General features: G+C 45.9%; 1 protein-coding gene across 5 annotated transcripts in view; it reads left to right on the top strand.

Moving 5' to 3' along the window:
- Positions 1-25,397, top strand: part of FLT3 (fms related receptor tyrosine kinase 3) — a 238,801-nt gene that overhangs the window by 130,803 nt on the left and 82,601 nt on the right. For all 5 annotated transcript variants that reach the window (XM_063951725.1, XM_063951722.1, XM_063951724.1 and 2 more), the window contains 3 exons: positions 7,484-7,575; positions 7,671-7,806; positions 7,886-7,990. In XM_063951725.1, coding sequence (XP_063807795.1) covers positions 7,484-7,575; positions 7,671-7,806; positions 7,886-7,990 — 333 coding nt within the window. The remainder of the gene's footprint in view (positions 1-7,483; positions 7,576-7,670; positions 7,807-7,885; positions 7,991-25,397) is intronic.

Genomic DNA, 25,397 nt, shown 5'->3' with positions numbered 1-25,397 from the left:
GGGATGCAGGGCATACTGATCAGGCAAAAACTCTGCACTTCTGCGCATGCGTATGCAGCGCAATGCGCACCTGCGGCGTACTATTGCAACAATAGTTTTACACAGGGTCTAGCAATGCTTTGCAGTCGCACAGGCAGCCGCAGAGTGATTGACAGGAAGAGGGTGTTTCTGTGTGTCAACTGCCCGTTTTCAGGGAGTGTTCGGAAAAACGCAGGCGTGCCTGGCCGAACGCAGGACGTGTTCATGACGTCAAAGCAGGAACTGAATGGTGTGAAGTGATCGCAAGTGCTGAGTAGGTCTGAAGCTACTCTGAAACTGCACAAAATATTTTTGTACACGCTCTCCAATCCCTTCGTTCGCACTTCTGATAAGCTAAAATACACTCCCAGTGGGCGGCGGCATAGTGTTTGCACAGCTGCTAAAAACTACTAGCGAGTGATCAACTCGGAATGACCACCAATGTCTTGCTGCCAGTCCACCTGCTCCCTCCGGCATCAACAATCCCCACTCCCTAGCCGCGTGGTGGTGTTGGCTATAGCAACCAATCACATTCTAGCTATCATTTATCTAGTACATTCTATAAAATAATTGCTAGAATCTGACTGGTTGCTATGGGCAAATCTCCCCCAGTGACATAACAGTGCATGTATAATTACTAGATTGATCTAGACCAGTGGTTCTCAAACTCTGTCCTCAGGACCCCACACAGTTCATGTTTTCCGAGTCACCTAGCTGGGCACAGGTGTATCACCAACTGTCAAATTTGAAAGATCCACAGGTGACCTGGAAAACATGAACGGTGTGGGGTCCTGTGGAACCACTGATCTAGACGACTGTAGGTTAAATTTATTTATCAGTGCTAACCAGTCAGTTCCTAACTGTCATTTTACAGTCTGTGTTGAAAAATGATAGGATCTGATTGGTGCTTTCTCTATAGGGTAAATTTACTAAGCTGGGAGTTCTATTTAAGATGGGATGTTGCCCATAGCAACCAATCAGATTCTACTCATTTTTCTAGCACCTTCTAGAAGATAATACCTGGAATCTGAATGGTTGCTATGGGCAACATCCCATCTTAAATAGAACTCCCATCTTAGTAAATTTACCCCTAAGGCTTGATACATCTCCCCCACTGTCAATTATGTGAGCACAAGTCATTAGACTTCCTTTCAAGTAAGCTGAAGATTGAGATGGCTGTTAATTGTGAAACCAAGCCGTGTTTTCTCCATTATGACCTACAACTGAAATGGGTTTTAAATAATAATTTTTCATTATCAGGTTAGTGGTCCATTGTGATCCTGGCTGGACTGGTGTTCATATATCCTCATTATATTCATAGCCAGATTAAGGGGGGGATGCAGGGCATACTGTACCCCAGGCACCCCTCTGCCAGGGGGCCCCGGCTAGAGCACACTGACATCTCTAGATTTCCCTCTTATGCAGCAGCAGAACCAGATAGTCAGAATGCGAGCAGGACAGTATGCAGTGCAGGCAGAGACACAGGAGTATCAGATTTCATGAACTATCGATGGAGCTTCCCAACCAGAGGAGAGGTAGGAGGGTGGAGAGAGCTCTAAGTGACACAAGGTGGGATCCCTGTGTCACTTCCAGCTCTCTCCACACCTAGGTGGGAGCCCTGTGTAACTTGTTGTCTAATGAGGGCCTAGAGAGACACACAACCACACACAACCACACACCCAGAGAGAGTCCTCCTGAGTCTGGTTCCAGTGTGTAAGTAGAACAGGGGCTGCTGCTATTTTTGCATGTGTCAAGATAAATTATAGATTTTATTTTTCTATATGCATTTTAAGGTTGTTTAAGTTTTCTCTGTTCCACTACAAGAACATTTTATAAAATAGTTGTCTTTGAAACTAGGTGAAGCTATAAATAGTACCCAGGCATTATTAAACTATTAGTTTAAATCTAATATACACCATTGGGCTAAATTTAATATACACAATCCATACATCCCAACATAACCCTTTCCAGGAGGGACAAAATGCTCTCTACCTGGACTTCCTTCTTAAATTATGATTGCAATAACCTGTGTTGAACCACCTTTCTTATCAATTAACAAGTTTAACACAGGTGACTACAATCATATATTAAGAGGAAAGTCCATGTAAAGAGCATGTTGTCCCTTCCGGAATGGGTCATGTTGGGAGGTATGCACAATCTTCTACACAGCCCTCCCTCCTTCCATCGGGGCCCCCCTGTCTAAAGTGCCCCGGACACCCCTAAGGCTTAATCCGGCCCTGATTATATTGTTTCAATGTCGACTAATGCCTTAGGGCCTACTTCAGACCTGATCGCAGCAGCAAAAAAAATTCTAATGGACAAAACCATGTGCAGTGCAGGTGGAGCAGATATAACATGTGCAGAGAGAGTTAGATTCGGGTGGTGTGTGTTCAAACTGAAATCTAAATTGCAGTGTAAAAATAAAGCAGACAGTATTTACCCTGCACAGGAACAAAATAACCCACACAAATCAAACTCTCTCTGCACATGTTATATCTGCACCTCTTGCAATGCACATAGGGGTTAATTCCAAGTTGATCGCAGCAGGAATTTAGTTAGCAATTGGGCAAAACCATGTGCACTGCAGGGGAGGCAGATTTAACATGTGCAGAGAGAGTTAGATTTGGGTGGGTTATTTTATTTCTGTGCAGGGTAAATACTGGCTGCTTTATTTTTACACTGCAAATTAGATTGCAGATTGAACACACCCCACCCAAATCTAACTCTCTCTGCACATGTTAAATCTGCCTCCCCTGCAGTGCACATGGTTTTGCCCAATTGCTAACTAAATTCCTGCTGCGATCAACTTGGAATTACCCCCATGGTTTTGCCCATTAGAGAGAGATTTTGCTGCGATCAGTTCCGAATCAGGCCCTTAGATAAAAGTGTACACAGTACAAGCTAACTGTGTGGGTCAGAGATGAGTGACATTTTAAACTGTTCTGCAGAATGTGGAATGTTCACCTCATTCTGCATTTGACTGTTACATTTTGCAAGTTTCCCAAGTGGAATTTGGCTTTAAGCTTTTGGCCCAGAATTACCCCCTTTCATTTATCTTCCACTAGGAATACAAATCCCACTACAGAGCAGAATGAATTGACCTTTGTTTTCCCACTTCTATTTGTAAACTTTTAAATTCCATGAATCTCCTATATAATAGCCCTGTGATTCTGTGCCTGGGTCTCTAACGCTGGGCGTGGCTAGAAGCTCTCATTGGGTTAGTGGCTGGCCTATCACACCCAGTCCACAGCTGATTGGGTGAGAAACGCCCTCCCACACAAGTTACATCCAATGGAAGGCTCTGCCCTTAGCCTGCTGTGTTTTCACAGAGCAGGATTAGCAATGGGACTGATGGAGCTGCAGCTCCAGCCCCACACCCGAAAATAGTCCCACTGCATCTGCAGCATCACACCCTCCAACACTTTACACATAAACATTGATGCAAATTCGAAAAGGGTGTGTGGCCACGGGTACAGTGGCATGGCCACGCCCATTTTCCTATACTTTCAATGGAAGCTTGGAGAGTCAAAAAACGATACAGACCATAAAAAAAGGGACTGTGCCTGCCAAAAAGGTGCAGCTGGGGGGAATGCCACTGCATCTGCAGCAAGTCTCTGCACTGTAGATAGTGAAAAAACAATCCTTTTACTGCAGCGTCCTATGGTGGTCATTCCGAGTCGTTCGCTAGCTGCATTCGTTCGCTGTGCAGCGATCAGGCAAAAACTCTGCACTTCTGCGCATGCGTATGCAGCGCAATGCGCACCTGCGGCGTACTATTGCAACAATAGTTTTACACAGGGTCTAGCAATGCTTTGCAGTCGCACAGGCAGCCGCAGAGTGATTGACAGGAAGAGGGTGTTTCTGTGTGTCAACTGCCCGTTTTCAGGGAGTGTTCGGAAAAACGCAGGCGTGCCTGGCCGAACGCAGGACGTGTTCATGACGTCAAAGCAGGAACTGAATGGTGTGAAGTGATCGCAAGTGCTGAGTAGGTCTGAAGCTACTCTGAAACTGCACAAAATATTTTTGTACACGCTCTCCAATCCCTTCGTTCGCACTTCTGATAAGCTAAAATACACTCCCAGTGGGCGGCGGCATAGTGTTTGCACAGCTGCTAAAAACTACTAGCGAGTGATCAACTCGGAATGACCACCAATGTCTTGCTGCCAGTCCACCTGCTCCCTCCGGCATCAACAATCCCCACTCCCTAGCCGCGCCACAGGTGGAACAAAAGCTGCTGCGGCCACCGGCATAGATGTGTATGAAAGCGGCGCAGCGGAAGGCTTTCATAGGCCTCCCTGCGCCGCATACTCTCTGAGCCCCGGAGCCTGCTCTGCGTGTGATGTCACAGAAGTGCCTCCCCACCACAGCCGCACCCAGATCCCCAGAGGCCCTGACTCTGCAACACAGCACCTGGCCTGCCAGCCTGGCAGACCCGAGATGTTTAATGTAGCGGATAGAGTGGGTGATATTCCGGAGGGTAATGTATGGACGCTGAATCAATGTAAAAGGTGACAGTGCTGTGCAGTGCAGTGGGTGTGCAGTCATGGCCATTGCTAGACTGTTCGGCACCCCCTGCAAACTATAAATTTGCACCCTCGCATACTTTACAAACGAACAGCGCACATAATACCCCCTGTAGTAGAGACACTTACACATGTAATGCCCCCTGTACCAGAGACATTTACACATGTCACGCCCCCCCCCTGTACCACTGGCGCTTACACAAGTAACACCCCCTGTAGCAGTGACACTTACACACGTAATGCCCCCTGTAGCAGTGGCGCTTACACACGTAACGCCCCCTGTACCATTTCCGCTTACACACGTAACGCCCCCTGTACCAGTGACGCTTACACACGTAACGCCCCCTGTACCAGTGACGCTTACACACGTAACGCCCCCTGTACCAGTGATGCTTTCACGCGTAACGCCCCCTGTACCAGTGACGCTTACACACGTAACGCCCCCTGTACCTGTGACGCTTACACACGTAACGCCCCCTGTACCATTTCCGCTTACACACGTAACGCCCCCTGTACCAGTGACGCTTACACACGTAACGCCCCCTGTACCAGTGACGCTTACACACGTAACGCCCCCTGTACCAGTGCCGCTTACACGTGTAACGCCCCCTGTACCAGTGACGCTTACACACGTAATGCCCCCTGTACCTGTGACGCTTACACACGTAACGCCCACTGTACCAGTGCCGCTTACACATGTAATGCCCACTGTACCAGTGCCGCTTACGCACGTAACGCCCCCTGTACCAGTGCCGCTTACACACGTAACGCCCCCTGTACCAGTGACGCTTACACACGTAACGCCCCCTGTACCAGTGCCGCTTACACACGTAACGCCCCCTGTACCAGTACCGGTTACACACATTATGCCGCAGTCACACATACACACAGACACATATATATACAAACACACACACATACATACTGTACATACATTACACACATACACAGTCACACAAATATACAGTAGGGTGGTATTCATGTGACCGGCAGTCTGCTGACCGACAGTCACATGACCTCCTCCACCATCCCGCCGGCTCAGTATCCCGATGGTCGGCATGCCGACCAACAGGGACTATTTCCACTCGTGGGTGTCCACGACACCCATAGAGTGGGAATAGAACCCGTGGCGACCGCAGGTCGCCACCGAGCCCGCAAGGGGATTGCTGCACTCGCCCCTCCCTGCCGGGGATCCCGGCGGGGTAAGCTGACCGGCGGTCAGGAGACCGCCGGTCAGCCATACTACACCCATACAGTATACACAGACACTGTATATACACACACACTCACTCACTCTCTTTCCATATAATAAAAATATTGCACGTCACAAGGATGTGCAAGGGTTAAGGGGGCATAGCCCCTTACGGTGGTGTGAAGAGCGCCCATTGGGCGCGATGAATCACCTAGTTACAAATATACAATTAACGTGTGGAATGGGCACGCAAAACAGCAACTCAAAAATTCTAAAACCGTAACTTTGCACCTAAAGTAGTCGCTTGCACTACAATATGTCTAGTTTGTGTGTCAAACCTCGTGATCTGTAGGACTACACTACTGGCCAAAAGTGTTGGAAAACCTCCTTAAGTTTTTTCCAGTTTTGATTGAAATGACGCAGTGTATTGTCTCAATGAAATTAAAGCTCCTTTGCAACTGCAGCCTTTTAACGATGGGGAGCTCTGTGACTGATATCTCGCTCATCAGGGTATCATACATTATTCTTCAGTTTTTGCAAACCTAAACTTTTTTTTTCATCTCTGGCATTTTAAAGCTTCTTGTTGAACCATTTCAGGTTATTCACTGCGCTTGAATTGCGCACAATTTAATAAAAACTGGAAAAATGGGAGTGTTTTAAATCTTTTGCCCAGTATTGTCTGGTGATCACAGTAAGGAGCTCCAATTATTTTTAAAGAGGGGACCCCACTTTCTAAAGTGGGTGGCAATTAATTATTGTATGACAGGTTGGAGGAGATCTTCCCCAATCCCTGGTGCTCCATAACATTTCTGCAGTGCAAGGGTTCAATGTATGGTAATCACACTGATCACCAGACATTACCTTTTAGAAGTGTACGGAGGGGACTCTCCTTATTCAAATGAGGGAACTCCCATCTTTGCAGGTGCCATGTTTGGGTAGATAGTTGAAATTACACTCCCTCCCCCTATTCTTTTCACAATTGTGACATCACACAGCTGGTTCAGCAGCTGCCAAGAGTCCCCATCGGTCTTTAGGATCAGCAGGGGAAAAGTAGTCCTTTTTTTATCCCCCCCCCCCCCCCCCCCATCCCCCTTGCTGTGGAGAATGACTCTCGCTGGTCCTTCTCAGATTTATAGAACATTGGCAGCACAAGTCAGACTCGTCCTTCACAGCAAAGATGTTGAAGAAAAACAAAACTCATTACTCCATGTGATTAAAGGAAAACTCCAGTCTCCACTTTCATCCAACCCACATACTTATTCCCAATGTCCCCAATCTGTGTTCTCTTCAGAACTCAATGTATGCAGAATATTCAAAGAGGTGTTGACCTTTGTATCAGCTTATAGCTATCATTTTTCTAATACATTCTATAAAATGAAATCTAGAAAACTGTAATAGAGCTTATTTATTAACATAATGCAACTAATTCTTAAAGTACTAGATCAGTGGTTCCCAAACTCGGTCCTCAAGGACCCCAACAGTTCACATTTTCCAGGTCTCCTCGCAGAATCACAAGTGAAATAATTAGCTCCACCTGTGAATTTTTTTAAATGTGTCACTGAGCAATGACTACACCTGTGCACCTGCTGGGTGACCTGGAAAAACTGCTGGAGGTCCTTGAGGACCGAGTTTGGGAACCACTGTACTAGACCAATTAATTGGTTCTTTTCTGCAGTGAAATTCTAGTTTATGTTTCTTTACCTATTATATTATACTTAAAGTAAATGTAAATTTTATTTTTGTATTGCAGCACAAAATAATGTTTTTCTTCCAATTGCGATTGGAGTCTGTGGCCTGTGTTTTGCAAGTTTATTTGTACTGGTTCTGACAAAGTACAAAAAGGTAACACCTATTCCTCCAATGTGTTATTTTGCACAGCTTTTTATGCATTCTGCTTTTGAGTTTATCATATGCATTACTTGTCTGTTTTTCTAAAGCAATACAAGTATGAAAGCCAGCTACAAATGATACAATACATCGGGCCCTCGGATAATGAATACATCTATATTGATTTTAGCGTTTTGGAGTATGATTTAAAAAAATGGGAATTCCCAAGAGAGAATCTGGAATTTGGTGAGACACTGATGATTATTCTATGAGATAGGTACATGGAGAGCACCTAGAAACTAATCTTATACTCTGTAAACTTTAGGAGATTCTATCGGTTCCGGGGCATTTGGAAACGTGGTCACTGCTACAGCTTATGGTATTAGCAAACCAGGGGTGTCCCTACAGGTAGCGGTCAAGATGCTCAAAGGTAGGTGGCCATAAGTTGAATGGGTCCAGATATGATTCAGTAAGTAACACAATGGATTTTCAATTAATTATGAAACAGAAGCATACAGTAAATTGTTATATAACACACACACACTCTCGTACAGTGGTGGAGCAGGGCTCACTACCATCCTGTGCCAGCTCACCCTTCGAACCTGTGACGTTATGTGAGTGTTAACAGGAAGATTTGGTTTGGTTCCGCACAGGAAAAATATTATATTGAAGAACATAGATTTATATTCACTGTGAACAAGCCACCCTGGTGAAACGGTCCGTCTGTGCTCAGTGATGCTGAACTTTTCCTAGTTCAGATCACTAATATGGTATCCCCTGGTATTGTATGTGCCTATTTGGGACTTTTTTTATATTACTAAATAGTCATTTGACTTGTATATTAATACTTTTTCTTCTCTGTGTTTGCTTACCTGAGCCACAATTGTGATTGAATTTTTTCTAAAATTGATTAATGACTTCCCTTCTCTTTCCCCTACCTAATGCATATGCTTTCAGCCCTTCTTTTGGTTAGCTGGACTTTGTACCATCCAGTCACAAGTTTATTTCTTTGTAAATTGTGGTTGCTATCCATTGCAGCACACATCAGGCTCTATTCAAGATATTGGTCTTTTTGACTCAGCATATTAGCCTGCCACACACTGATTGTTGGTGATCACACCATTTTTTCTTCAACCCCTTATCTTTTCAATAGGTGAGACTAACCTTCCTCTCTCATCCACTGTCCGCTATAAATTATATAAGACAGTGGACAGCAGAAGGTGGGGTCCCCTCCCTATTTTTCGACTTATCCTTTCTATATATTTCTGTACCCTCTCATCCAGATGCGAGACCACTCTCTGCAATGCCTACAGTAACAGAGAACCTGCGCTACTAACTGGACAGCAGAAGTACCCTTGTTGCTCATTCTCCATTACACTCTCTCATTTGTATCCCAGTGTTGCCATTACTGCCATATTTCAGCGGCAAACGCCCAACCTCATCCGATCTTGGAAGCTAAGCGCTGACAAGCTCAGTACCAAGTTGGGTGACCTCTTGGGAATATCAGGTGCAGTAAAAATTCAACCTATGATTTCAAACAGCAGAAGTGTTAGAGCAACTTCCTAACTCTGAAAGCTTGTATCCACTCTGCGATTATCCTCCTGACAATCACTGATTACCACATACCCTTTATTGGCAATTTTTGTTTTTTGTTCAATGTCGTTTATTTTCAAAATTTGTACAAACGTCTTCTTACATTAGGATCTTTTGTGTAGCAAACATAGCTTCTACCAAGGGGACCACCATTAACCATTTGGTATTCCAATTATGGTTTATATTATTATTATACCTATTCTCATGCCTTCCTTTTAGATCACATAGGTTAATAGATCACTAACAACCTTTCTCTATCGTCCTAAGTGGATGCTGGGGTTCCTGAAAGGACCATGGGGAATAGCGGCTCCGCAGGAGACAGGGCACAAAAAAGTAAAGCTTTACTAGGTCAGGTGGTGTGCACTGGCTCCTCCCCCCATGACCCTCCTCCAGACTCCAGTTAGATTTTGTGCCCGAACGAGAAGGGTGCAATCTAGGTGGCTCTCCTAAAGAGCTGCTTAGAGAAAGTTTAGTTTAGGTTTTTTTCTTTACAGTGAGTCCTGCTGGCAACAGGATCACTGCAACGTGGGACTTAGGGGGAAAGTAGTAAACTCACCTGCATGCAGAGTGGATTTGCTGCTTGGCTACTGGACACCATTAGCTCCAGAGGGATCGAACACAGGCCCAGCCGTGGAGTCCGGTCCCGGAGCCGCGCCGCCGACCCCCTTGCAGATGCTGAAGCGTGAAGAGGTCCGGAAACCGGCGGCTGAAGACTCCTCAGTCTTCATAAGGTAGCGCACAGCACTGCAGCTGTGCGCCATTTTCCTCTCAGCACACTTCACTGGGCAGTCACTGAGGGTGCAGAGCGCTGGGGGGGGGCGCTCTGAGAGGCAAATATAAACCTTATACAAGGCTAAAAATACCTCACATATAGCCCATAGGGGCTATATGGAGATATTTAACCCCTGCCTGACTGGAAAAATAGCGGGAGAAGAACCCGCCGAAAAAGGGGCGGGGCCTATCTCCTCAGCACACGGCGCCATTTTCTGTCACAGCTCCGCTGGTCAGAACGGCTCCCAGGTCTCTCCCCTGCACTGCACTACAGAAACAGGGTAAAACAGAGAGGGGGGGCACATTAATGGCTATATATATATATATATATTAAAGCAGCTATAAGGGAGCACTTAATATAAGGATATCCCTTGTATATATAGCGCTTTGTGGTGTGTGCTGGCAGACTCTCCCTCTGTCTCCCCAAAAGGGCTAGTGGGTCCTGTCTTCATTAGAGCATTCCCTGTGAGTTTGCGGTGTGTGTCGGTACGTGGTGTCGACATGTATGAGGACGATATTGGTGTGGAGGCGGAGCAATTGCCAAATATGCAGATGTCACCCCCCAGGGGGTCGACACCAGAATGGATGCCTTTATTTGTGGAATTACGTGATGGTTTATCTTCCCTTAAACAGTCAGTTGAGGACATGAGGCGGCCGGACAATCAATTAATGCCTGTCCAGGCGCCTCAAACACCGTCAGGGGCTGTAAAACGCCCTTTGCCTCAGTCGGTCGACACAGACCCAGACACGGGCACTGATTCCAGTGACGACGGTAGAAATTCAAACGTATTTTCCAGTAGGGCCACACGTTATATGATTTTGGCAATGAAGGAGACGTTACATTTAGCTGATACTACAGATACCGTAAAACAGGGTATTATGTATGGTGTGAAAAAACTACAAACAGTTTTTCCTGAATCAGAAGAATTAAATGACGTGTGTGATGAAGCGTGGGTTGCTCCTGATAAAAAGTTGATAATTTCAAAAAAGTTATTGGCATTATACCCTTTCCCGCCAGAGGTTAGGGCGCGCTGGGAAACACCCCCTAAGGTGGACAAGGCGCTCACACGCTTATCCAAACAAGTGGCGTTACCCTCTCCTGAGACGGCCGCACTTAAGGATCCATCAGATAGAAAGATGGAAGTTATTCAAAAGAATATATACACACATGCAGGTGTTATACTACGACCAGCTATAGCAACTGCCTGGATGTGCAGTGCTGGAGTAGTTTGGTCAGAATCCCTGATTGAAAATATTGATACCCTAGATAGGGACAATGTTTTACTGTCGTTAGAACAAATAAAGGATGCATTTATCTATATGCGTGATGCACAGAGGGATATTTGCACACTGGCATCTCGGGTGAGTGCTATGTCCATTTCAGCCAGAAGAGCCTTATGGACACGACAGTGGACAGGCGATGCGGATTCAAAACGTCACATGGAGGTTTTGCCGTATAAAGGGGAGGAGTTATTTGGAGTTGGTCTATCAGACTTGGTGGCCACGGCTACTGCCGGGAAATCCACTTTTTTACCTCAAGTCACTCCCCAACAGAGAAAGGCACCGACCTTTCAACCGCAGCCTTTTCGCTCCTACAAAAATAAGAGAGCAAAGGGCTTGTCGTACCTGCCACGAGGCAGAGGAAGAGGGAAGAGACACCAACAGGCAGCTCCTTCCCAGGAACAGAAGCCCTCCCCGGCTCCTGCAAAAACCTCAGCATGACGCTGGGGCCTCTCAAGCGGACTCGGGGACAGTGGGGGGCCGTCTCAAAAATTACAGCGCGCAGTGGGCTCACTCGCAGGTAGACCCCTGGATCCTGCAGATAATATCTCAGGGGTACAGGTTGAAATTAGAGACGGATCCTCCTCATCGTTTCCTGAAGTCTGCCTTACCAACCGTCTCTTCCGAAAGGGAGAGGGTGTTGGAAGCCATTCACAAGCTGTACGCTCAGCAGGTGATAGTCAAAGTACCCCTATTACAACAAGGAAAGGGGTATTATTCCACTCTATTGTGGTACCGAAGCCGGATGGCTCGGTAAGGCCTATTCTAAATCTGAAGTCCTTGAACCTCTACATAAAAAAGTTCAAGTTCAAGATGGAGTCACTCAGAGCAGTGATAGCGAACCTGGAAGAAGGGGACTTTATGGTATCCTTGGACATCAAGGATGCGTATCTACACGTTCCGATTTACCCCGCACACCAGGGGTACCTCAGGTTCATTGTTCAAAACTGTCACTATCAGTTTCAGACGCTGCCGTTCGGATTGTCCACGGCGCCTCGGGTCTTTACCAAGGTAATGGCCGAGATGATGATTCTTCTTCGAAGAAAAGGCGTATTAGTTATCCCATACTTGGACGATCTCCTAATAAGGGCAAGGTCCAGAGAACAGCTGGAGACAGCTTTAGCACTATCTCAAGAGGTGCTAAGACAACACGGGTGGATTCTGAATATTCCAAAATCCCATTTAATCCCGACAACTCGTCTGCTGTTCCTAGGAATGATTCTGGACACGGTTCAGAAAAAGGTTTTCCTTCCAGAGGAAAAAGCCAAGGAGTTATCCGATCTGGTCAGGAACCTCCTAAAACCAGGAAAAGTGTCAGTACATCAATGCACAAGAGTCCTGGGAAAAATGGTGGCTTCTTACGAAGCAATTCCATTCGGCAGATTCCATGCAAGAATATTCCAAAGGGATCTGTTGGACAAATGGTCAGGGTCGCATCTGCAGATGCACCTGCAAATAACCCTGTCACCAAAGACAAGGGTGTCACTTCTGTGGTGGTTGCAGAAGGCTCACCTATTAGAAGGCCGCAGTTTCGGCATTCAGGATTGGATCCTGGTGACCACGGACGCCAGCCTGAGAGGCTGGGGAGCAGTCACACAAGGAAGAAACTTCCAGGGAGTATGGACGAGTCTGGAAAAGTCTCTTCACATAAACATTCTGGAACTAAGAGCAATCTACAATGCTCTAAGCCAGGCGGAACTTCTCCTGCAAGGAAAGCCGGTGTTGATTCAGTCGGACAACATCACGGCGGTCGCCCATGTAAACAGGCAGGGCGGCACAAGAAGCAGGAGTGCAATGGCAGAAGCTGCCAAGATTCTTCGCTGGGCGGAGAATCACGTGATAGCACTGTCAGCAGTGTTCATCCCGGGCGTGGACAACTGGGAAGCAGACTTCCTCAGCAGACACGATCTTCATCCGGGAGAGTGGGGTCTACATCCAGAAGTCTTCAACATGTTAATAGACCGTTGGGAAAGACCAATTGTAGACATGATGGCGTCTCGCCTCAACAAGAAACTGGACAAATATTGCGCCAGGTCAAGAGATCCACAGGCAATAGCTGTGGACGCACTGGTAACTCCTTGGGTGTACCAGTCAGTGTATGTGTTTCCTCCTCTGCCGCTCATACCAAAGGTATTGAAGATCATACGGCAAAGAAGAGTAAGAACAATACTAGTGGTTCCGGATTGGCCGAGAAGGACTTGGTATCCGGAACTTCAAGAGATGCTCACGGACGAACCGTGGCCTCTACCTCTGAGAAGGGACCTGCTACAGCAGGGTCCCTGTCTTTTTCAAGACTTACCGCGGCTGCGTTTGACGGCATGGCGGTTGAACGCCAGATCCTAAAAGGGAAAGGCATTCCAGAAGAAGTCATTCCTACCTTGATTAAGGCACGGAAGGAAGTCACCGTGAAACATTATCACCGCATTTGGCGAAAATATGTAGCGTGGTGCGAGGATCGGAGGGTTCCGACGGAGGAATTCCAACTGGGTCGTTTCCTACATTTCCTGCAATCAGGATTATCTATGGGTCTCAAATTGGGATCCATTAAGGTTCAAATTTCGGCCCTGTCAATATTCTTCCAAAAAGAATTGGCCTCTGTCCCTGAGGTCCAGACTTTTGTCAAGGGAGTACTGCATATACAGCCTCCTGTGGTGCCTCCGGTGGCACCGTGGGATCTAAATGTAGTTTTAGATTTCCTCAAATCCCATTGGTTTGAACCATTGAAAAAGGTGGATTTGAAATATCTCACATTGAAAGTGACTATGTTACTAGCCCTGGCCTCTGCCAGGAGAGTATCTGAATTGGCGGCTTTATCTTATAAAAGTCCTTATCTAATCTTCCATTCGGATAGGGCAGAACTGCGGACTCGTCCGCATTTTCTCCCTAAAGTGGTATCAGCATTTCATCTGAACCAACCTATTGTGGTGCCTACGGCCACTAGCGACTTGGAGGACTCCAAGTTGTTGGACGTTGTCAGAGCCTTAAAAATATACATTGCAAGGACGGCTGGAGTCAGAAAATCTGACTCGCTGTTTATATTGTATGCACCCAACAAGTTGGGCGCACCTGCTTCTAAGCAGTCGATTGCTCGTTGGATTTGTAACACAATTCAACTTGCACATTCTGTGGCAGGCCTGCCACAGCCTAAAACTGTAAAAGCCCACTCCACAAGGAAGGTGGGCTCATCTTGGGCGGCTGCCCGAGGGGTCTCGGCATTACAACTCTGCCGAGCAGCTACGTGGTCGGGGGAGAACACGTTTGTAAAATTTTACAAATTTGATACCCTGGCAAAGGAGGACCTGGAGTTCTCTCATTCGGTGCTGCAGAGTCATCCGCACTCTCCCGCCCGTTTGGGAGCTTTGGTATAATCCCCATGGTCCTTTCAGGAACCCCAGCATCCACTTAGGACGATAGAGAAAATAAGAATTTACTTACCGATAATTCTATTTCTCGGAGTCCGTAGTGGATGCTGGGCGCCCATCCCAAGTGCGGATTATCTGCAATACTTGTACATAGTTATTGTTAACTAATTCGGGTTATTGTTAAGGAGCCATCTTTAAGAGGCCCTTTCTGTTGTCATACTGTTAACTGGGTTTAGATCACAAGTTGTACGGTGTGATTGGTGTGGCTGGTATGAGTCTTACCCGGGATTCAAAATGCCTCCCTTATTGTGTATGCTCGTCCGAGCACAGTACCTAACTGGAGTCTGGAGGAGGGTCATGGGGGGAGGAGCCAGTGCACACCACCTGACCTAGTAAAGCTTTACTTTTTTGTGCCCTGTCTCCTGCGGAGCCGCTATTCCCCATGGTCCTTTCAGGAACCCCAGCATCCACTACGGACTCCGAGAAATAGAATTATCGGTAAGTAAATTCTTATTATAATCATTACCACAGTGATCTCACCTTTGATTATTTATCTTGACTTAATTAGGCATATAATTGTTTTTCTCTTTACAAAAATGTTTTCACCACAGGTGCTCTTAATTTTCTATCAGGTTTATCCTGATTTTTGTTAACGATTTCTGCTAATTGTTATACTTTATACTTTTCAACAAATTTTTTCTGTGTAGACTGTTATTTGTATATTGTGTGTACCTGAACATTTTTCTGTATGAAACTATCTTCTTCTTTTTATGTGACATTAATATTAAAAGTTAAGTTTTAATAAATTCATAAATTTTCAAGTGTGCCCCAACACAAAGTCTTTCTTTTTTCTCCTCCTTATCACGTTATGTGAGTGGGCAGGTGACAGTAGAAAGTGGAGAGATACTGACCACAGGGTACCACTCCACAGAACCTGCTAGCCAGATGCAGGGGCCATGGAGCAGCAATAATTTTCACACTCATAATTCATTATACAGGATGTCTCCTATGCTTTAGTTCTCTAGCAGAATGCAGGTTGCCTTGCAGTATCTTCTGGTATTTTACACAATCCATCGTTCCTTCAATTTTAACAAGATGCCCAGTTGAGGAAAAGCATCCCCACAACATGGTGCTGACACCCACGTACTTCACTGTTGGGGTGGATTTTGCTGAGAAATGGGCAGCGTTAAGATGTGTACACACGGTGAGATATTGCTTTGCAATTTTGACTATATAGTCAAAATCGCAAGGAAAGTTAGTGCAGATCGCAAGGCGTTAGCCTCCTTGCGATACTGATTCAATCCCTATGCGCAGTCCCGTGGGTTCGGTATCGCAAGGCTAGATAGACTGTGCAGGCAAGTAAATTTTGACTATTTAGTACTAAAGTATAGTCAAAATTGGCACATAGTTAAAATCGCACATAGCCAATAGTGAAAGCACACATAGTCCATACTGCATTGTCCATATCGCATAGTCAAAATCGAAAATAGCTAAAATCTCACCGTGTGTATGTACCTTAAGGTTTGCGACACACATAACATTTGGCATTGGAGCAAAAATGCTACAGTTTTGTTTCATCTGACCACAGATACATTTTAGCTGGGTCACTGACATTTCTGGCTAATTCCAGATGAGCTTTGATGTGGGTTTTTTTCAGCAATGGCTTCTTTATAGCTACCCTCCTACAGAGGCCAGTTGCATACTGAGCTGTAGATATGGTCACTGGTGAGCTTCCATTCCAGTCTCAGACACTGAACAGTGTAGCTTCTTCGTAGCTGGCCTGTCTGCTACTGAGTTCTGAGTGACGGCCTTCACTATTCAGTGCCTGGTGGTATGATGCCGCTTCCTTTTCCTCACAATTAATCCAACAGTGCTCACTGGGAATCCAAGCACTTGAATATTATTTTGTAGCCATTTCCTATCTTGTGCATGTCAATACCTTTATCATTAGTTTCCTAAAATGTTCTTTGGACATCATTTATACAGCTATCCTTCAGATAACAGGATTTGATTTTTTTTATCCATACAAGCTGACTTTTTTTTAATGATTCACAGTTAGAGGCTAATTAAAAGTCAGTATATAGGGCAATCTCTTTCATCCGTGTATACCTGGAGTAGGGAAGAATAGCAAGGAGATCTGTTAAGCACTTGCCTGGCATGGTCGTATCACATGCAATCCTACCAGCAAGTGCTTTATCTGACCTGGTCGCACAGGATGCGACCAGTCAGATAAACAGTGTTAGCAATGGTAGGGAAGAGAAAGTTCCTTCTGCTGCTGCTCTCAGAGGGACCGGACGGTTCCTCTGCCTTCCTACCCCCTCCCCCAGTGTTTGCCGTGCTGCCGATCATTGCTGATCAGTCAACATGACAGGACCCCCCACCCAGCGGCTGCAGACCAGAGCAGCCGCTGGGGAAGTGTAAATCAAGCCTCCCGTGTACCTGGCGGCTGTCCCTGCTGTAAAAACAAAATTTGCGATGATTGCAATGTTTCCGATGTTGCCGATGTGTACAAAAAAAGGATATATTATATATATATATATATATATATATATATATATATATATATATAAAAATATATTTTTTTTTTAACTAAAATCATTTTGGATAAGGTTAAATTTATGTTCTTCACTTAATTCACTCATTAAAAAAATCACAACAATTTCTGAGTGGTTTTTGGGGAAAAAAATAGTCAGTTAAGTTGTTAATTACCATTTCCACGAGATGTAGTCCATACTGGGCCTAATTCTGAGTTGATCGCAGCAGCAAGTTTGTTAGCAGTTGGGCAAAACCATGGCCCTCATTCCGAGTTGTTCGCTCGCAAGCTGCTTTTAGCAGCTTTGTACACGCTAAGCCGCCGCCTACTGGGAGTGAATCTTAGCTTAGCAAAATTGCGAATGAAAGATTCGCAATATTGCGAAAAGACTTCTCTGTGCATTTTCTGAGTAGCTCGAGACTTACTCTTCCAGTGCGATCAGTTCAGTGCTTGTCGTTCCTGGTTTGACGTCACAAACACACCCAGCCTTCGCCCAGACACTCCTCCGTTTCTCCAGCCACTCCCGCGTTTTTCCCAGAAACGGTAGCTTTTTTTCAAACACTCCCATAAAACGACTAGTTTCCGCCCAGAAACACCCACTTCCTGTCAATCACATTACGATCACCAGAACGAAGAAAAAACCTCGTAATGCCGTGAGTAAAATACCTAACTGCATAGCAAATTTACTTGGCGCAGTCGCAGTGCGAACATTGCGCATGCGCAATTAGCGGAAAATCGCTGCGATGCGAAGAAAATTACCGAGCGAACAACTCGGAATGACCACCCATGTACACTGCAGGAGAGGCAGATATAACATGTGCAGAGAGCGTTAGATTTGGGTGGGTTATTTTGTTTCTGTGCAGGGTAAATACTGGCTGCTTTATTTTTACACTGCAACTTAGATTGCAGATTGAACACACCACACCCAAATCTAACTCTCTCTGCACATGTTATATCTGCCTCCCCTGCAGTGCACATGGTTTTGCCCAACTGCTAACAAAATTCCTGCTGCGATCAACTCGGAATTACCCCCCATGTGCACTGCAGGGGAGGCAAATATAACAGGGCCCTCATTCCGAGTTGATCGGTCGCAAGGCGAATTTAGCAGAGTTACACACGCTAAGCCGCCGCCTACTGGGAGTGAATCTTAGCTTCTTAAAATTGCGACCGATGTATTCGCAATATTGCGATTACTAACTACTTAGCAGTTTCAGAGTAGCTCCAGACTTACTCTGCCTGTGCGATCATTTCAGTGCTTGTCGTTCCTGGTTGACGTCACAAACACACCCAGCGTTCGCCCAGGCACTCCCACCGTTTCCCCGGCCACTCCTGCGTTTTTTCCGGAAACGGTAGCGTTTTCAGCCACACGCCCCTGAAACGCCGTGTTTCCGCCCAGTAACACCCATTTCCTGTCAATCACATTACGATCGCCGGAGCGAAGAAAAAGCCGTGAGTAAAAATACTTTCTTCATAGTAAAGTTACTTGGCGCAGTCGCAGTGCGAACATTGCGCATGCGTACTAAGCGGATTTTCACTGCGATGCGATGAAAAATACCGAGCGAACAACTCGGAATGAGGGCCCATGTGCAGAGAGAGTTAGATTTAGGTGGGGTGTATTCAAACTGAAATCTAAATTGCAGTGTAAAAATAAAGCAGCCAGTATTTACCCTGCACAGAAACGAAATAACCCCCCAAATCTAACTCTCTCTGCAAATGTTATATCTGCCCCGCGCCCCCTGCAGTGCACATGGTTTTGACCAATTGCTAACAAACTTGCTGCTGCGATCAACTCAGAATTACCCCCACTGAGTAGAAGTTGATGAAATGATGCCTGACATACTGTAGATTAGGGTTTTCCTGTGTCTCAGTGCAGTCCTATTTGGGTGATGCGATAATCCTAGGCATCTGATGAATAATATGAATAAGGACTTCTGTGGAACCAGAGATGTTCTTTTGCAAATGGTGTCAGAGCTCCAGCAATAATTTTAACACAGCAAATGTCAAGAAATGGATAACTGTTCAGTGGATGGAAGCCATGGAAAAACTTATCTATGTCAGGCATCGTTTAATCTACTTCTACTCATTATGGACTACATCTCAAGGAACTGATCGCTAAGAGATCTCCCTGCTATGCTTCCCTATGTAAGAACTATTATCCATAAGAGACCCGCACAGGATGTCTTTCTATACTGCCATCCAGTTCATATTGAACTGTTCATGAAGGATATTTACCATTACAGAAAAAAGTACTAACCAATCAGCTCCTAATTGTCATTTTTCTAACAAAGGGGGACATGTACTAAGCAGTGAAAAAAGTGGAGAAGTGAGCCAGTGGAGACATTGCTCATAGCAACCAATCAGCTGCTCTGTATATATTTATAGTATGCAAATTATAAATGTTACGTCAATGCTGATTGGTTGCTATGGGCATCTTCTCCACTGACTCACTTCTCCACTTTTATCACTGCTTATTGCATCGCTCCCACAGTCTGTAAAAGGCAAGAAGCTGTTAGTATTTTATGGCTCTCCACTTTATCTCTCTCCAAGCTGGGCTAAATGTAATAGCCTGCGAGAAGCAAGACGTGCCGACTTCGTGCAAGTCTAGTCGGATTTTTAAAGCAGCAGTCATTTACACGGCATAAGCAGGTTGTTTATACTGTGTAAATGATTTCTGCTTTAAAAATCCGGCCAGACTCGCACAAATGGGGTCGTTCCGACCCGATTGCACGCTGCAATTTTTTGCAGCCGTGCGATCGGGTCCGGAATGCGCATGCGCTGCGGCCGCAATGCGCAGACGTGCTACTGCCCGGCAACGGTGAACGCCAGGCAGCAAATGTTCTAACAAAGATTTTGATCGCAGTGGCGATCGCAAGGTGACTGACAGCAGGAAGGCGTTCCGGGTGTGGCAACTGACCATTTTCTGGGAGTGGAGAGGAAAACACAGGCATGTGCAGGTGATTGCAGGGCGGGTGTCTGACGTCAATTCCAGGACATGACAGGCTGAAGTGATCGCAAGGGCTGAGTAAGTTCAGAGCTAGTCAGAAACTGCACAAAATGTTTTTGTACAGCTCCCCTGCACAAGCGTTCGCACACTTGCACAGCTAAAATACACTCCCCCAGTAGGCGGCGACTATCTGATCGCACAGGCTGCAAAAAGTTGCAGCGTGCGATCAACTCGGAATGACCCCCAAAGTTCTGCACTTCCTGCTTTTCGCAGGCTGCTACATGTCTCCCCCTGTTTGCATACTGCCAGAATGTAGGGGAAAAAGCAAGGGAAATGACAGAATGCACAAAAAAACTGCACAGGCTATGTATACCTTTAGACAAAGAAAATCTGAAAAATCCCAAATATAACTTAATAAACTCTCCGAAGTAGTTAATTTATTGGGCTGAAACTATCTAAAGCACAGGTTCTCAAACTCGGTCCTCAGGACCCCACACGGTGCATGTTTTGCAGGTCTCCTCACAGAATCACAAGTGAAATAATTAACTCCGCGTGTGGACCTTTTAAAATGTGGCTGTGAGTAATTAATACACCTGTGCACCTGCTGGGTTACCTGCAAAACATGCACTGTGTGGGGTCCTGAGGACCGAGTTTGAGAACCACTGATCTAATGTATTAAAGCAACAAAGCAGATCCGAATTTGAGATATAAGAATATTATAAGTCCCCGTGGACATTTGCGCCCCAATCAGAAGTATTGATTCCAGTAAGGACCCCAGTAACAATGTATCTCCTTTCTATTATGTCCTTGAGGATGTTGGGGACACCAAAAGAACCATGGGATATAGACGGATCCGCAGGAGACATGGGCACTTTAAGACTTTCAAAGGGGGCGTGACCTGGCTCCTCCCTCTATATCCCTCCTCAGGCTCAGTTTTTTTTTTTAAATTGTGTATTCTTTATTGTAAGTTTTTTTAAAACACCCCCCCAAAAAAATAACATAAATAAAATACAACAAACAATCATGGCAGATACAGTAGAGCATGCAATATGCAGACAGGATACCAAATGCCCAACAAAAAACAGGATATATAAAGCACTCATCAGTATAACATTAAGCAATAAGAGCACACAGGCGCCATGTGAGCTCACATATCAAGGATAAAGTGAGAGTAACCTATATCTGAGGAATATAGAGATACAGAGATAACTATATTGCAGACCATGAATAGAATAGGCAGAGTGAAGGAATATTGGGGAAAAAAAATATATATATATATATATAATTCCGGAGACATCTGCCATAAATCTAAACAGAATAAAACAAAAAATGAAAACAAAACCTTACAGTCTCTAACTAAATCAAAACAAAACCCCCAAAAACAAACCACCTCAGAACCCCCCACCCTGTATAACCTAACCCCAACCTAGGTATACCTGGATCCCCATAACCCCCCAACTAAGCTACTTAACTTGTCTAAGCCCTAAACCCCCCCCCCCCCCCACACCCACCCCATCCCCAAAACGAGGATAAATAAAATAGATATATGACTGGGGCAACTGACAAGATAATATCAAAGGGTCACAATCTAAATCTAGTAGAACTTCCACATATAAACTTACATATGTGAACATAAAATATGAAGGATAGTGTTTGCTATACCCAATAGATATTCCAATGCGTATCTATTCTAGATATATAAGTTCTTAGATGAAAAATGTTCAAATTAAACATAGTGTGGAACTATGTAATAGCAAAGTTATGCCAATAATAAGACATACAAAAAACATGAGAATGGACAATATTTTAGAGAGAATCAGTGAGAAAATAAAACATAGCATGGGTCCTGGCAACAGTGAATCAGTACACAGACTTGATAAACATCTTAGTGATAATTGGTGGACCCCTTTCTTTGAAAGTAAAGCATTCACAAGCATAACCAGAAATAACGACACTGAGACTTGAATTTGGCAGAAAATTGCTAGCTATTTATTTGTCCCTAACCATTGGGAAACCTGTAATAAAAGAGATTAATTTAATATGCCGCTCCAGCTGGCATATGGTGGCGGCCCAAAAGAACGGCTCCTTAATCTAAATTAACTTAAATAACTAAATCCTATGAATTTACTAAAAGCTTACCATAAACCGGTAATAGGTGACAACTCAACCCCCACAGTGACTACCCACCGCTCCTGGGTGCCCTGCCGCTGCCTTCCCGGATGGGTGGTCAAGCGGCCATAAGTCGATGGAGGTGAGTGCACCTAAACCACAACAAACTGTAAAACACTACAGTTTTCTCTACCATACGAAACTGCCGTTCTTTTCCGCCAATAAATAGCCAACGATAAAACAGCCAACAACTTAGAGCCACAGCACCACGTGCCACTATTTCCAACTACCAGGGCGGGTGGGTGGGAAACCGAGTCACCAAGAGACTTAAAATGGCTTCACCTTCCCTATATATATCAAGCCCTCCCCCTCAAAGGCTGTACTTTCCTTACAGCTAGGTCCACCCCTCCCCAGATGTTTAACCCTTTCCTCTCCTATGCAGTCAATACTCTCTTCTAAACATCTTAGTGATAATTGGTGGACCCCTTTCTTTGAAAGTAAAGCATTCACAAGCATAACCAGAAATAACGACACTGAGACTTGAATTTGGCAGAAAATTGCTAGCTATTTATTTGTCCCTAACCATTGGGAAACCTGTAATAAAAGAGATTAATTTAATATGCCGCTCCAGCTGGCATATGGTGGCGGCCCAAAAGAACGGCTCCTTAATCTAAATTAACTTAAATAACTAAATCCTATGAATTTACTAAAAGCTTACCATAAACCGGTAATAGGTGACAACTCAACCCCCACAGTGACTACCCACCGCTCCTGGGTGCCCTGCCGCTGCCTTCCCGGATGGGTGGTCAAGCGGCCATAAGTCGATGGAGGTGAGTGCACCTAAACCACAACAAACTGTAAAACACTACAGTTTTCTCTACCATACGAAACTGCCGTTCTTTTCCGCCAACAGCGAAAGACTCATCTCCAAAAATCTTTCGCACCGCCACCATAAACCTACCCTAACTCCTGCAAAGCGAAACCTAGATCCTCCAGAAACAACATCATCCCCTCATTGGATAGATGTACTCCATCGCGCCGGAAAAGGTGGCTGTCTCTGAACCGTATCCTCGGGTGGCGAACCACCCTCCCACCGTGGGACAGCACCCACTTTGCCACAGCTCCGTTCACCTTTTTCCGGGCCTCATCAATCCGGCGACCATCCGCCACACCCCTCCAACACAATCTCGGCACCATCATGGAAAAAACCAACACACAATTGGTCCATTGCGCGGTCACACTTGCCAGATCCTGTATCATGGCCCACCGCAGCTCCAAGGATGTCCCCTTCCCCAAGTCGTTGCCACCTAGATGGACAACCAAAACCCTAGGGACTCCATGCTCTCTGGCCTGACTCACTAACTTACTCCTCAGCTCACCCCACATCATTCCTCGCCAGCCGAGCCATCTGACACCCTGAGATCCAAACAATGCCTGAGACCCTTCCGAGGCCACAAACCTGGCCGCCCAGTAAATGTAAGAGTGGCCAACCACCCAAATGGGCAAACAGTCTTCGAACCATCCTGAAGGGAAAAAAGAGGGGTAGAATTGATTACTAAGAGGCTTATTTAATGTTTATACTGAAGGATCTGCCAAAAAGAAAAACTTTAATCTCGCCATTGCAGCAGTCACGGCCTAGCCGACTGCACCATGTTTCGTTGCCAATTTTAAACGCAATTAAAGACACAAAGGGGGAAATCAAATAAAACAAACGAAATAAAAAAGGGGGGGGGGGGGTGTATAAAACGGGAAACACATGTAATAACTCAGCTGGAGGTGAACGTAAAGACCTGCTGAGGGACTATGATTAGACCAAATTAGCCGAATTATAGATTAGAATTCAGTCCGTCAAGTCAGGCAAAAAATCGCAAATAACTCCAGACCCCCGCTGCCGGCTCATGCCAGCAACGGCGAGTAGCTAATCCCTGAGTAGGATAACAAAAACGGGGGAACAAACATTAACAAACGCACAAATTCATGAAAACACAGAACTGAGACAGCATAACGAATTGCAATTAACAATGCCCCCAGCGCCGGGCGCCCTCTCAAGTGACAGGGCGAATATATCGCTTATAACTGGACGACTTCCATCGCCCTACCGCCTGGATCTCAGTTCTGGAGAAACCCGCCGCAGCTGCCGACGTCGCCGCGCCTATCCGAAAGGAATGGGTACCGAAAGCAGCAGGCGAGAGGCCCAAGCCCGTCAGACAGCGACCCAGCATCCACCGGAACTGGTATTTTGTGACTGGCAGCCCGTCATAGTGCAATAGCCATGACCCCTCCTTAGCGGGTCGTACTCCCAGATATTGCATTGCCAGACCCACTGGGCAAACGCTTACCTCTAGCGCCGGAACCATCGTAACCCAGCGCCCTCTGCCCACTTGATCCGTCTTGGATCGCCGCAATCTGCACAGCAAGGACCTCTCACCCACTACTACGTCCCCGACCAGCATGCGCGATTCCGACCTCTTGGAAGGCGCTACCAATTCTGAAACTCGAAAGGCCCCGTGGTAAGCCATCGAGAAGGCTAAACGGAACAAAAGCGCCTCAAACCTGGACGACGCTATTCGCCCCACTGCCTCGATGACGGCCGGCAACAAAGCCGCATCGATGGGCCGCCTACTATCCGGCGGTGTCGGCGCAACTCGCGCCCACCCTTTCATAGCCTTCCGTAAAACCTCACTTTTTGTTACATCCGGGACGCCTCGCAGCTTGCAGAAGAATGAGACGCCAGCTAAGTACCGGGCCACCACCGCTCGCGACCTACCCGAAACGTAGAGCTGCCACATAAAAGAGACCATCAGCCGATGCTTGCTCTTACCTTGATGTTGACGACTCTGAACAAACGCCTCCCACTCGCTCCATGCTTGTCCGTACGCCTTGAGCGTGGCCGGCGCTACAGACCGCAACGCTAGACCTTCCAATCCGGCCCGATCACCTGCCAAACATAATCAGGACAGTGAAAACCCTGCTTTTCGGCCTCGGGTGCCAAAACCCAAAACCTCTCCCACTGTCCCCGCGACAATGCATCTGCGATTTCGTTTTCCAAGCCGGGAACATGCTGCGCCCGGAACCATAGATTCCTACGCAAGCATGTCAAAAGCAAGTGCCCAAGCACCCTCAGAACCACTAGCGATTTCGCCCTCTGGTTATTAATCGCATGCACTACGCCCAGATTGTCGCATCTAAAAACTATGCTGCGATTAGCCAACCGGTCTCCCCAAACTTCCAGGGCTACCATAAT

Source organism: Pseudophryne corroboree, chromosome 2, assembly GCF_028390025.1.
Source record: "Pseudophryne corroboree isolate aPseCor3 chromosome 2, aPseCor3.hap2, whole genome shotgun sequence".
In the NCBI taxonomy this organism is placed as follows: Eukaryota; Metazoa; Chordata; class Amphibia; order Anura; family Myobatrachidae; genus Pseudophryne; species Pseudophryne corroboree.
This window is presented reverse-complemented; position numbering and strand designations above follow the sequence as displayed.